This window comes from Vanellus vanellus (genome assembly GCF_965231255.1).
Source record: "Vanellus vanellus genome assembly, contig: HAP1_SCAFFOLD_2024, whole genome shotgun sequence".
NCBI lineage: Eukaryota > Metazoa > Chordata > Aves > Charadriiformes > Charadriidae > Vanellus > Vanellus vanellus.
The window spans coordinates 5,523-20,806 of NW_028127807.1; the positions used below are offsets into that span (position 1 = coordinate 5,523).

The following is a 15,284-nucleotide window of genomic DNA, read 5'->3' on the forward strand; positions in this document are numbered from 1 at the left end:
AGTGCAGTTGCAGGACACCCAACAGATTCCTGACACAACGCTGACACTGTGTCCAATTTCACCTAAAGGAGAACGAGGGAAAACGTCTGCTCTTTTCTAAGTCCCAAAAGCTCTATTAAGAGCAGACAGATGAGAACCCACCCCTATAGAACAGAATCATTTAGGTTGGAAAAGACCCTTGAGATCGTCAAGTCCAACCATAAACCTGTAATGCAGAAGTCTGGTATGGGGCACAAATGCTGCTCCTACAAATGCTCTCAGCTCAGTGAGATCCATGTAATAAGGAAACCCTGAGTCGGAGCGGGGTTCCTACACCCTCCTACACCCAGATCCACAATAACAGGTACACCAGCACTACAGAAACACTCCGAGTCAGGTCTTTCACTGCAGTGTAAGTACACACTCCAGAGTCTTCTCAAAAAGAGGGTTGTGATTAATATTTATATATTACCAACATACATTACGTCAATCAACAGAAATAGATTACCTTAATTGTTACGTAGTTTTTTAATGACTTGGACATTTTTTCTTGACTTCCTTTAACATGCAAATGCCCTAGAACAAAAAAAAAAAAAAATCAGGATAAATGAGCTTGCTTCTGAATGAGGAGTGAAAGAGAAAGACTGCACTGAGACACTGGAAACGCTGGAGGCAGCATATGCTGTGATGGATATGTGCCAACCATTTCAATGCAACTTGTAACATATTTTTCAATAGCTTTGCCTACAGTCCTGCACACCTCTCCATCCTCAACTTTGGCTGGGCGAATTTTAAAACACAGGAAAAGAAAACACCACCATAAGCAGAGACATTAATAAGGAACAAAAAGTCTCCCTGCTCGGAACTGATAATAAACTGATAAAAACAAGCAAACAAGCAAATACTTTTAAATCTTCACAGAAAAGTACTTTACCTGTTACTCTTGACTTTTCAGAAATATTTTAAGACCTTTAAAGATCTTCCAGTGACTTCGCATTAAAATATTCTTGAAACTCAAGCAATTTTCTGTACTTATGACTTGCTGGTGGCTGCTACACTGTTTTTTTTTAATCCAATGGTTTATTGTGCCAGTCCAAAACACATTACATGTACAATTCATTTTCTGCACATTCCCTATTTCTACAGACTTTGGGAGACTGAGAAAAAGAAGGGGGAGGGAGGGATGTAGCTATGATGCCTAATTTAAACTAGCTTATTTTAAAATGCTATCTCTGAGCACTGCCAGAGCTTTCAACAACCGCATGGACCATTGGTTTGCAGGGCTGTGGTACAGGAAAAAAAGCAGTAACCATCTCCATTGCCTTTAGGAGAATACGCAGAGCTCAGCATCAGGACTGAAAGTTCTGTCAAAGAAGACAGGAGATGGGCAACCTCAGGCTATACGGTCCTGGGCCTTGTCTGTGCTAGCCACAGCATCACCGCTGATGGAAAACATGAGTTATTCACAGCACCAGAGACGTGCCAAACATGTAGCCAACAGCAGACTACTCAGCATCACTTCAGAAATTTTGTTAAAAGCCTTAATTGGCTTCCCCTAATAAAGGAGTAATCCTGTAAGTTACCGAGCACCCACAACTAACAAGCAATTTTCAGGCACTTCATGACCTGCAGAATCCAGCACTTAATCTTACTTGGTGGCAGATGTTTAAGCATGAACTTTTCTTACTCTGGAATACTACATCAGCGCTCTGCATTCTTTCAGATTTGGCAGTCCAACATGATCAACACCGCAGAGTACTCCGCAAGGACAACATATGATCATGCTTCTAGCTTTTACAGGTGTTGGCAGAGGTGGCATTTCTTGCTCAGCAGCCCAAGCAGCTCTCTGAGTTTTGTGCTACTCTGCACAGCGCTGATTTTGCAGCCTTGCCTGGAACTCCCTCACTTCCCCAAGCCCATAAAATCCCCATTATGTTCATCTAGATACAAAAGCAACACGCTCAGGCCTGGTAAACGGACGTAAAAAGCATCTGTTTTCACTTCTTAACTATTTCTGACAATGATTCAAAGCAGCGGGGATTCTCCATAAGAAGGCTACCTCTGGTCCTATTCCGACCACCTGGAAATTTAAGCTTGCACAACACTCTACGCGGAGTAGGAAAGCATCAAGAGATCTGTGGATACAGAACCAGCTACAGTTGAAATCTATGATCAAACCAAAATCTCATTTGCACCATATTTGTCCTGACTGCTAGCAGGCGAGGCCACTTTCACCATTGCGTGGTTAAATTCAGGGCCCTTAATAAGAACGTTCAGGCTGTCAGCGGCACTGGACACCTGCAGCTCTTGCAACCCAAGTAAAACCCACAGACAAACTTCTCCTGGGAGACAGGGAAGAGCCTGGGTGTGATTATTATCTTCTCTTTTGCAAAGGTGCCTAAGTATTGACTGACTTAAACTTTAGGCAGCCAAGCTTAAAATAGTTTGATTGTGTTTTCCTAATAAGGTACAGGTAACATCTGAATTTGAAATAATACTCCTCTTCAAGAGTTTCAGTGCTTAGAATGATTTCATTAAAGAATCACAAAATACAAGGATTTTCATAACTTTGGCTTGGCGCTCTTCCCAGACTACAAGCAGTCTAAAAATAAAGTCCTTATAAAAAGATTTATCCCCAGTGCGGGGATTTTCTTCCTCTAATGGGGATTGCTCCTCCAATTCTGAGCCTGCTAAAATTCTGAAGTCTGCTACCAGAATAAATTGTTTCTGAAGCTGATTCATTTGCCCTAAATAATTCACACTGTCGTCCTCCAGCAAAATTTTTTGACTTAATGAATGTGATCTGTCAGCTCCTAGAGAACCTCAGTGTACAAATTGCCCTTGGAATTAAGTTCTTTTTTTGTTTTTAATCCTTTTTTTTTTATTTTTTTTTTTAAGAAAAATTGACTCCTCTTTATTTAGTTAGTTTCAAAGAATATTTCCCCTATAGTTTCAGTTCCAAGCTTGAAAAGTCAGATTCACTGGTTTTCAACAGAAGGCTGCACCTGGCAGTACTCAGTGGATCTTAGTGGGAGCACAGAGAATTCCCCAACACTTCAAGAGCAAAGCACACCCTGGAGGATGCATCAGCCTCTGGACAATTGCTATTGGTTTATTACAGGCTCTACACTGGGAACTGAAACTATAATTCAATATTCATTCCATACAGTACAAATATATATAAAAAAGAAAGCCCAAGTAATGCCCAGAGCGTAGCACAGGCTTAACTCTGCATCTCTTAGTCATGGAAGCAGCTCAGAGTTCACCAAGACATCTTGCACAAAGTACCGTTCAGCAAGAAGAGAGACTACAGATTTGAACTTGACTTTTTATTGACTTCAGCTCTTTGGAGACCATCCAGAACCACCACGACTGCAACTGGAAGAACAGATTTCAAGATTTCCATCAACGGCAACAGCACTAAGACCATCAGACAATGATGTAGTTCAAAGCACTGTATGGCACAAATGTCACTGAAGCACTATCGTGCAAAGGCAAAAAGAATACATAATGCCAGGCAGTATCGTAAGGTGAAGACCAAGCGAGTAAAAAGATGCTTTGGTACAGTTTAGTGAGGCATAGCCAGCGAGGTCACTCCTGGGGAAAGAAAGAAGGTTTGCGACGTCTACGGGCTACACCAATACCAAGTTACTCACACTCCACGGGAAAGCAGAGAGACAGCTAAGTTGGTCCGAGCACTGGAGAGGGTTAAGGATTATAGTGACAGGACTCAGTGTCTCCACTTTTCTACAGACCCAAGGGGTGAGTGACTTGGTCTTTATGTAGCCCACAGATGTCACAGACCTTGTCTCTACCCACCAGCAACCTCACTGATGATGCCTGACCAAAGCATCTGACTCGCTTGGTCTTTAGCATGAATCTTGTTTCTCATACCCATCATTAGGCCTAATGCTACTGGTGGATAAAAAAAGGCTTCCCAGGAAAATTTAAATAGTTACAGGTATGTGAATTGCGCACATGGAACATCCAGTGCTTGGTTGCTGCAGCAGAATGTCTGCCTGCAAGGCTTCCCCCACGTTTCAAACCACAAGAAACATCCCAACTCAGACATTTCTCTGCAGGATCACAACTTTGTGAGTTTTGTTGGTTCATCTGTTCATGTATCTTAGCATTCTCTCCATTCTTATTTTCCAGTAGTACAGATGTCTTTTCTTACCACAATTAAAAGCCTATAAAATATAGGCTTTTAATATAAAATAAAAGGCTATATTATTCTGCATGCTGCTGAAGACTTATTTTTAAGCCCACAAGCAACTGGTGCTGAGAGATGTTGGAGAACAAGAGTGGTTTGTTCTATTCTCAATGCTTTTAGAACATTACAACCATCTACCTGCCCGCCTGCCACCTCCACGCCTTGCCTTCAGATACTGGGGGTCCTGTTTCCAAGACAGCAGGAATTTCTGGTTTTAGAAGGACTACAAAAACACATATGGAAAAGATCAACTATTTTCACCCTCATCCTGGAGGACTGTTACGGCCAAAATACAATTAAAAAGAAAGCCTATCACAAAGAGCACCTTCAAATTTCGAGGAAACTCAAGGGAAAGGGAAAGAGATTCTACAGGAAGAACTCTTCTTTCCACATTTTTAATTAGGAGTAAACACTGTACATGAGCAATGCACATACTGTTATTATTTGGAGATTTTCCCAGATGAAATTTAGGAGTATTTCACTGTAATTGCTTCACTAATAAAGGCATTCATTTGACATGTTCAAGCTTCACTCCTATTTATGTTTCTTCACTTAGTGAGTACAAGAACTCAGTCATTGTAGTGGACCATCTGCCTGGAAGGCTTCCCTCACATACCATACAAATGCCAAACCTAAAAAAATAAAAATAATAATAAAAAAATCCTACAGGCCTCTTAAGATGATTAACATTTTACTTACCAGAATGCAAAAAGTAATTCCCCCATTGCTCACACTGATGATACACCTCGCACTGTGCAATTTCATTTTCATGATGAGGAAATGCAAGATCTATTCCACCGGTATGGATGTCCAGCTGCTTTCCAAACACTGCACTGTAACAATATTTTCCTGATCGGTAAGTAGAACACTACAAAAGCTTTTTGTAAAAGAAATGCAGAAAAGAATAAGATGAAAAAACATAAATTTAAGTGCACAATTTAACAACTGCAATTTTAAAACAAGACTTTGCACAGATATTGGACACCAAAACTGCAGCAGAACTTGCATGGACCGGACCCATATCTGCCCGCAATTAATTCTCCTTAGTAGGAACAACTATTTTTCTAATGTAGATTAAAGAATGGCAAGCAGGACATCTCCTTTCCTTGTACTGCTACAGTTTCAGTATCAGACAGCTGCCTTCATCTGCAAACCCAACGACTTCAAAATGATGAGCATTTCTGTAAATTTGGTATTACTATTCTTTATCTTGTACCTTTTCTGTAAGAATTCAGGCAACACCATACCCAGTCATGATAGAAAACTTTTAGCTCTACGTCGTTATAATGTCAAAAGAAAGTGTCCGGTGCCTCTGATCTCCCGAGGCCATTCCTCTCATCCCAACATCACTGCTGTATCGGTGCAGGTCACCCATAGGGTCTCGGCAAACACCAATGCCTGGCAGCAAGGTATTCATGTGGCAACAGAACAGACCCAGGTGCTTTCTGGTGAAACCCCAGGAGTCAAGGCTGCTCCACTCTTTCCACTGCTCCAGCAAGTCCCTGCCAGGTCACACCGGGCAAGCGAATAACTTCGTTTTGCCCATCTGTTAAACAAAGACAGCATTTATCTACTCACAGGGAGGTAAATCAACGCTAACTGTCCAGAAACCAGGGACACCTAAGCTGGTGAAGACGCAAAGTCTACACAGCAGAAAATAAAAGGCAAGCCCCACACAGGCGTGCATGTGTGTGTACACACAGACACACACAGTCTTTCCATATGTCACGTTAACAAGTTGCTCCTGGTAGCTGACTAGATATTAACAATTTTGTCCCTTTTTGGGACAAAACACCCTGTTAATGACCTGGCTCATGATGGCTCTGCAGAAGCAGTTAGGGCACAGGAAGAAAAGAAAACAAGGAGAAGACAGGAGGGAAGAAAGACGGGCTGTTGCCATTTCCCAGGCTCGTGCCCCTCCGGTTCCTCCTCTCTGCTCCAAACCCAGCTTAAGCACAGACCTTCACAGGAGCCGCCCTGGCTCATGCCTTCCCTTGTACCGTCTACAGAGGAGCACCAGCCACTCGCCATTTCCTCCAACAAAACCATTAAGAGCTGGGGAGAGGGGAGAGATGGATCTGCAAAACGTTAAAGGGGTGGGAGGAGCAGCCCATCTCACCACAAGGAAAACTCCAGGGAGGAGATCAAAGGAGGTCATTCTCCCCCTCTACTCTGCACTGGTGAGGCCACAACTGGAATACTGTGTCCAGTTCCGGGCTCCCCAGTTCAAGAGGCACAGGGAACTGCCGGAGCGAGTCCAGTGAAGGGCAACTAAGATGATTAAGGGATTGGAGCACCTCCCTTATGAGGAAAGGCTGAGAGAGCTGGGACTCTTTAGCCTGGAGAAGAGAAGGCTGAGGGGAGACCTTATTATGGCATAAAGGATCTAAAGGGTGGGTTGAAGGAGGATGGAGTCAGGCTCTTTTCAATGGTAACAGGACGAGGGGCAATGGGCACAAGTTAGAACATAGGAAGTTCCGTTCAAATACACGGAAACACTTCTTTACGGTGAGGGTGACAGAGCACTGGCACAGGCTGCCCAGGGAGGTTGTGGAGTCCCCTCCTCTGGAGATTTTCAAGACCCGCCTGAGTAATGTGCTCTAGGCAATCCTGCTTTGGCAGGGGAGTTGGACTAGATGATCTCTAGAGGTCCCTTCCAACTCTGAAAACTCCGTGATTCCGTGAGATCAGACCTCAGTCACAGCAGGTGAATCCCTCCTCCAGGGCTGCACCAGAGACCAGTGCCCTTCCCACTCACCTTCCCCAGAGGCACACTTCAAAGACTTTTCAAAATTAGTTCACCTAGATTACTTAAAGTGCTTTAAGATCTTTGGCAAAACAGACGGGTAAGTAGGTACTGCTTAAAATGGGCCTTGGACAGCTGACTGGGACAGCAAAATGTCTTCGGTACCTTACCAAAATAAGGTCTCCATTTTTCACAGTCCCAAGGTTACCACACTTATGCTCTCCATCGGTCAACTCTTATTTACATGGCAGGAGCCTCATCCAACCACAGTAAAATAAGTCTTTACAGAAAGAAATGCAGACTATAGGTAGCACTGCATCAGCAGATAGGCCATTTTATAACTGGCATGTCCTACCTATGCACTTCTGTCACAGGTTGCACTCCAAATATAGCATATTTTTGTGCACTTCAGTTGCTTTAAGAACTGTTTCACAGTGCTGAAACTATTTACAGACAGAAAATCACCCTTATAAACAACCAGGTAGTAATGACTAACAACCCCAAGTGCAGCAGCAAAGCATATGAAAGAAATCTAAAGCACCTGTTCCATCTAATTTCAGCTTGGGTTGAAAACTTAAGTTAAACAGGGCCAGATCTAAATAGTTTGTTATTAGCTTCAAAAAAAAAAAAAAAAAAAAAAAAAAAGAACTAAGACTAAAGCAAAACTAAGTACCGCTATCAATCTTCCAGGAGAGATTTAGTCTCTTTTTTTAAAATACAAATGAATAGGCCATAAGTTAACACAGTGCAGTGTAAGTACTACCAACCTGTGGAGAAAAAAACCCTCCAAATTAAGAGCAAGTTAATTTAAACCAACGACAAGCAAAACGCTGCTACACACAATTCCCATCGTGCCCACAGAATATACTGCCACAGAGAAATCAGAATATTTAATACTGTGACTGACTTTTAAAGAAAGTTGAATAACGCTTAGATGATTAGCATGAACATCCACAACTGCTGTTAAGGTAAGATGAGCAAGATCTCATACACTCGCTGGAGTCAAGATGGAATCCCACACCCTGTCCTCCTGACACAGTACTACATGCTGGACTACATCCGATGGAGACTGCAAGAAGTGGAAGGGATGCAAATGAAAGAGGTACCATAACTTTCACTAAAACTCTGGTTACTCAGTTCAAGTTAAAAGACTTGCTAATCCCAGAAAGCCAACCACATCCTGGGCTGCCTTTAAAGAATCGTGGCCAGCAGGTCAAGGGAGATGACTCTTCCTCTCTACTCTGCTCTAGTGAGACCTCACCTGGAGTACTGCGTCCAGCTCTGGGGCCCCCAACATAAGAAGGACATAGACTGTTGGAGTGAGTCCAGAGGAGGGCCACAAAGATGACCAGAGGAATGAAGCACCTTTCCAATGAAGACAGACTGAGAGAGTTGGAGTTGTTCAGCCTGGAGAAGAGAAGGCTCCAGGGAAACCTTATAGCAGCCTTCCAGTACTTAAACGGGGCCTACAGGAAAGTCGGGGAGGGACTCTTTTCAGGGATTATAGCGCTAGGACAAGGGGTAACAGTTTGAAACTGTAAGAGGGTAGATTTAGATTAGGTATTAGGAAGAAATTCTATACTCTGAGGGTGGTGAGGCACAGGAACAAGTTGCCCAGGGAAACTGTGGATGCCCCATCCCTGGAGGTGTTCAAGGACAGGTTGGATGGGGCTTTGAGCAACCTGGTCTAGTGGAAGGTATCCCTGTCTATGGCAGGGGGGTTGGAACTAGATGATCTTTAAGGTCCCTTCCAACTCTAACCATTCTATGGTTCTGTAATCAACTGTGCAATCCTGCCCGTCATATTTTAAACACGTCTGTCTCACGAGAAGGTGCCTAAACACAGCAAGACAGCTATGCCATTAAGGTAGAGCAGAGTTCATTTGGGCTGCACACAACATCAAAAATTGCACAAAGTATTCACATCAAAACTGGTTCTTTCTACTGATCAGAAAAAAACACTTTCAGTACTGCTGCTACCATTGTACTGTAACCGAAAACAAAAACCAGCACTAGATTTAAAATCCAAGAAATCTGACCTTGATATTGTGGAACACTCAATGTGCCATCCAGGTCTTCCTTTTCCCCATGGAGAAGTCCAAAATGGCTCTTGAGGTTTGGCAGCCTTCCATAGAGCAAAATCTTTACCATGTCGTTTATCAGTATCAACTGCCAAGAATAAATGATTTGTTAATGGGATGCGTCTCAAAGGAAAAAAAATGAGCAAATGAAAGCAAGTGGAAATGTGCATTTAGTGAACTACTCAGATGTTAATCTCTTTTGCTCAACTTCTTTTCCTGCAACTTTCCTCCCTTCCCCCTTATACAGGGCTTCCAGTTTCTCAATCAAGTGTTTGAAAAAAATAACATTGAATTAGATTTCTGCAGGCTAAAAAGATGGATTCAAGATTCTTTAATACATGCTATCCTTTTAGTCCTTTTGGCCTTCTATGGTTTTACATCATTCATTTAGTTACTTATCAGCCAGTTTCCCAGGAAAAACAGATTGCCCTGCAATAGAAAAGGTAACAAAAATGACCCAAACCAAAACCCACAAATAATAATAAAAAAAAACTAAAAAAAAAAAATTTTTTTTTCCTCTGAGACACAAATAGTTTCTAGTTCAGATTCTATAAAACCAAGAGCAGCACAGAGATGAAAAAACAAAACTATTCTTGGACAGCAGAACCTTCCAGCATCATTTTCACCAATGGCTTCTCTACAGAGAAGCTAGATTTGTTGTTTCGTTCACCACACAGCCAAGGATGCACTCCTTTTTGCCGCAGTACAGCTGAGAGGAGGGTTTGTCTCTACTGGCTCCTAACCCACGGGCAGATACACACCTCTCCCTGGCAGGAGCTACAGAACGGGGTTCTGGACTCTGTGGGGTTTTTTTGCTGACAAATACATGACCTCACATCTGACTGATGCGGAATGATATACCTATTTGGCTTGAAGGGATCCAGCTTGGCAAGCAACTCGCACTGTTTTAAGTTCCCTTATTTAACACTGCTCATCTGTTTTATCAGCAGTTGATGCTAGATTTACTTCTTTCCTCTACTTATTTCAGATCACTAATGAAACCACGGTGTATCACTGGGTCTGGAGCACTCTGGTATCAACACATTTTAATGATGATTCACAGCTATTTTTGGACAACCATTATATGGTCATTTTCCTTGAGACATTCCGCTTGTACTTTATTGATATACAGAGTCAGTTTTTATTTAGAATGTCATGCAATATTAAGGGAAGCACATTACAAAAATCCATTACACCTGCTTCATCATTCAAAATTGATAAGAAATAAAGGGACAGAAATATAACCCTAGTTTTATCTACTGAATCTTCATCTTGGCTTTTTCACTACTTTGCCAAACTCTGGCTGACCGGTATCAGCTGACTGCAACCTTCTCTTGCCTTTTTTGAGTATACTGCTACAAAAAAGAAAACAACACAACCACAAAACATTCTTCATCTTCTCAGTTATGAACTAAAGAGTCAAAGTCTTTAGAAATAACAATAAATTTAGTTGTAGGTGACAGGAGGGGAAATAAGGTAAAACACGCAATTAGTCACAGTTGAGGCTGGAAAGCACCTCGAGATCATCTAGTCCAAACCTTGCTCAGAGCAGGCTCAGCTACAGCAGGCTGCCCAGGATGGTGACCAGTGGGGTTTTCAACATCTCCAAAGAGCAAGATTTCACAGCCTCTCTGGGCAACATGTTCTTGTGTTAACCATCCTCAGAGTAAAAAACGTTTTTCTTAGCTTTAAATGGAATTTCCTGTGTTTCAGATTGTGCCCATTGCCTCTTGTCTTGTCAACAAGCACCACTGAGAAGAGCCCGGCTCCATATTCTCTACTTCCCCCATCAGGTACTTGTACACATGGGCAAGATGCCCTGAGCCTTCTCTTCTCCAGATTGAGCAGTCCCAGCTCTCTCAGCCTTTCCTCATATGAAAGATGCTCCAGTACCTTCATCGTATTTGTGACCTTTTGCTGGGCTCTCTCCAATATGCCCACGTCTCTCTTGTACTGGGGAGCCTAGCACTGGACCCAGCACTCCAGGCATGTCGTGCCAGTGCTGAGCAGAAAAGGATCACCTCCCTTGACCTGCTGGCAACACTCTTCCCAGTGCAGCCACGGAAGCTGTTGGCTGCCTTTGCAGTCAGTAACTGCCTCTAAATAACTGTCGACAAAACACATTCCCTCTGCGAGTTGTAATGTTGAAACAACTCCAGAGCGGAGCTGGGAGAAGTTTCCTTCTGGCTGCAATTCACCTGAGCATCAGCCTGCCAGGCATCTTCAGTAATTGCAAACAGATTTTTTTCAATGAAGAAATATTGAACTTCAGCGTGCAAAGGATGCAGGACACCTGCATCTAATTCTCCAATGCAGAGACCTGATCTGACCCAAATTTACAGAAACGACAGAGCGGCTCAGCAATCCTGCTCAGCAGCTGGACAACCGCAGCAAAAAACACCCAGCTGAGGGTATCGGCATGCTCTAGCACAGCCTGTCAAGAGATTACTCACCCTGACACAAACAGGGTGCTTACCAGTAGTCCAGTGGCAAGCAATGAAAGAAGCAAATTCATCTGGACAGCACAGATCAGAAGGGTGCAACTGCCCATACAATATCACGGTAGGTGACGTTTCCCTGCATTTACTCACACTTGACTATCTCACTGCAGGCTAGCGCAACAGATGAGACCACCACCTCACTATGAAGTCTGTATGTACCACTCCCAAATATTTAAATAAAATTAAGAATCTTAATCTTTCTAGGGTACCAGTAAAAAAAAAAGACATCCAAATTAATTAAGACTATATTAATTTATTAATAATGCGGTTATACACAACAGGCTGGAAAACTTTTTCAGGCTTTTGAATTAAGGTTTATGCATAGAGACATCAAGAGCTCAGACAATGCATTAATATGAACAAGTCGGTGCCATGAACATACCTGCTTCATCTTGGGCATCAGGATAAATAGTAGTTAATACTCCATATCTTTTTCCCCAAGACTTAACATCAAAATAAACATTACCTAACAGAAAAAAAAAATGTTTAGTTTTATAGAAAAGGTGGGACACGTTCATGATAAAGAGGGAACATTTCCCTGAAAGCAAAACAAAATGGCCTTCGACTCCCATTTGAAATTATAATTCATAAATTCAGAAATATTGCAAAACTAGTAGCACGTGTTTCCATATGACCAGCTTTTCAGTAACCTCACTGCATCTGTTCATTCTGCGCATATCCCTCTGAGATGTAGCTGACTGCTATGTCGAGTTACAATGCACTCGAATGCTTCTACAACCATCATCTCTGTTAAAAAAAAATCCACACATTGTGCTTTGCAGGCACATCTCTTACAGCACCTCCTGTTTAGAGCTAAGAGGTTCCCCCAGCTCTCTTGTAGAAGCCAGACCAGGACTTCCCCACAGGAGCTTAGATAGCAGTTCATGACAGTAAACAATTATATTAGGTAATGAGCTACATTTAACTCAGAAATTGAGTAATACTTGTTCTGCCCACTCATATAATCACAAACGAGTTGCTCACACCCTGTCTGTTAATCAACAGAAGGAAAGCCTGGCACAGGGTATCTCATCTGATCCCAAAACAGGATTACTAAGAGCGCTGATTTCCTGCACATGAGCTGAACAAGCAGTTGCCTTGCTATACATCTTACCTTGCGAGGTTGCATAAGCTTGTCCACTTGCAATTATTGTTTTTATAAAGGAAATTATCTGAGGAATATTGTCCGTCACTCTCATATATACTGTAGGAGGAAGGACCTTAAACAAAGAAAGAGTAATATCTCATAAGCCTGTATGAAACACACTGCTGACAAGTCTCTTCAATCTAAGAAACAAACTTTAAATAACATTCTCTTAAATTTTATCTTTCAAAAAAAAAAATGTTGCAAGAGACAGAGCAAGTCAAAACTCCTGTGACAATGAGTGGTGGGATGGCTCTTGTGAACAGTCCCTGTAGCACAGCACAGGCGAGAGAGAAGTGGGGGGGGAGCATCTGTCATTTGTCTCAGTGGCCAGTCTGGCCCAAACCATGACAATCATAAAAAGGTCATAAGCAGCATTTAAGATAATACACACTCAAAAAAAAAAATCCACTAATTTTTCCCAGTTGCTTACTCTGTGCTTTTGACAAGTATTCTACACAAGAAGCAAAGTCACCTGAAGTCAATGAAAGAATATTTGATGTATTATCTGTGAACCAAGGCTCTATTGCATGGGGTAAAAAAATTGCATTCCTAAAGAAATTTAACTTGTTCCTTCCAAAGCTACGGTTTGTTTCTCCCCCCATTTCCTTACTCAAAAGGTGTGCAGCACCTTTCCAGAAGAATGAAAAAGTGAATCAGTATTCAGTTTCCAAGCAACACTTCATCACATAAGCAATCAATTTATTTTTTCATATCAAACTGCTAAAATCAGATTCCTTAATAAAATAATTGCTTTAAAATACTCTTAAATTTAGAAGGTCGGGTATCTGTACCTTTAAGGCAGCCATATCTTGTTTAAAGTCTTCTTCATAAATACGAGCAAGAGCTACTGGCGATATATTCATCTGAAAAAGAGAAAAGCAGATTAGGAAATCATAAATCAAAGTAATAATATAAAATATTGCAATCTTTTATCAGACAGTTAATAGCTAATTGGAAAACTTACAAAGCCCCCAAGGTAAAGAGTCAGAAAGGCTTATTAATCTAACAGTCACGGGGAGGAGATGTAAGTTATAAATAACTTAATAGTTATGTATTAATATTTTGGCAATTCAGAAGCGTAAATGAAATACTACTTTTAAGAGAAAGCAACCAAAGATTAGAATAACAAACTCCTTCCCTCCCTCATTATTTTCCTCTCAAGAGGGTCTTCCATTTCCAGTGACAAGATATACTACAGTACGTGGGACGTGAAATTCATTCAACTTATTGGCAGGGGACACCGATACCACCTACGTGTCAGAAAGACAGATCAGAGACTTGCTGGATGAGACAGGATATTAATTTTCAGTGATTAAGAAAAATAAGCTCTTTCAGCTGACCATGGTTACTCATAGATCTCAGTACAACCGGGGGAAATGAACTGAGAGTCAGTCCCATGCTTTGCCAACTGCAGCACTTCTCAAGCACCTTCTCCGCATTCCTCATTCACGGGGCGATGGACAGGAACAGAGATCTGTGCAGAAGTAACGAGAAAATGCAACCCGAAAGGAAAGGGACAACTTGCGCATGCCAAGACACTTGTTCTCCAATACCCAGAAGAGGCCAGGGCTTGAAAGATGCAGGACAGCAAAACCTGCCCTAGCAAGCAAAAGCATGATATGAAAGTGTTTCAAATGCAAGCTTTTACGTCTTCTCTGAGAAGAACCTACTGGGGAGGAGACAACATAGTCAGTCTCTCCAGCTTGCAGATAACTGAATCATTAACAAAACAAATCCGGTTTCATCACTTCCAATTCATTACTGGAGCATCTTTAAAGGGCTGATTTTCAGAGCGCAGGTGGGAACCACTATTTGGACAAGCTCCTAGACTGACAGGAGTTCTGGTGAAGACAGACCAGATGCTCAATGAGCAATGAAATGATGAAGGTAGCCAGCACTGAGAAATGAAGGCACACTTCTGCCTATAGACCAGAGTGCTCTTCCAGACCCCAGCGATGGGACTCATCTCCCCAGACAACTCAGCTGCTTCTTCAATCAATGCGGAAGACAAAGGTGCCTACAGGAGGAAGACGGGGAAATTCCTCCTGTCCAGACAGATGCCCAAAATGCAAAGAGACTCATCTCTCTCTCAAAGGACCACTGAGGGCACGCAGCATGGTCATCATAGACTAGATGCCCAAACTTCACGTTTTTCCTAGATAAATCCCACCAGAGGATGGAGATCCAACTTAGGCATGTTGACCCTACTGCCTGTAACGCTTCAAGTAGAAAGGTCCCCACAACAAAATCAACCCACAGAGGTAGAGGCCTTGGCCATGCAAACAAAATGCAGAGAGCAGAGCAGGCATTTCAAAAAGCCATAAAAAAGCCACAAAAAGATTTCTTCAGAGAACCAAAGAATGCAGTAAATAAACACAAGTTCTTTTAAAACATGTCATTTTCCACCCCTCAAATATAAACTCTCCATAACGTTCTGTCAATAAGGAAAAATTTTAAAATGTATATATGTAGATTTAAAATGCAATCTTATTTTTTTAAGATGGCCTACTGCCTTTAAAAAATGCAAGTAAATGAACTATGGGAACAAACATATTTCTACAAGTGCTGTGCTAGTATTCTTTTGAACGTAGTACCCTATATTTCACAGGAATAGTAA

At 42.0% G+C, this 15,284-nt stretch overlaps 1 protein-coding gene across 1 annotated transcript; it reads right to left on the bottom strand.

Moving 5' to 3' along the window:
* Nucleotides 1–487: 487 nt before the first annotated feature.
* LOC309684984 (putative cysteine--tRNA ligase, mitochondrial) lies at nucleotides 488–13,530 on the bottom strand (the record flags this gene model as incomplete). The annotated part of the gene is made up of 6 exons (XM_082500816.1): nucleotides 488–555; nucleotides 4,892–5,025; nucleotides 8,978–9,107; nucleotides 11,903–11,986; nucleotides 12,635–12,740; nucleotides 13,459–13,530. Coding segments are annotated over 6 exons (594 nt in total), but the record flags the coding sequence as incomplete, so codon positions are not given.
* Between the last annotated feature and the right edge of the window lie 1,754 nt (nucleotides 13,531–15,284).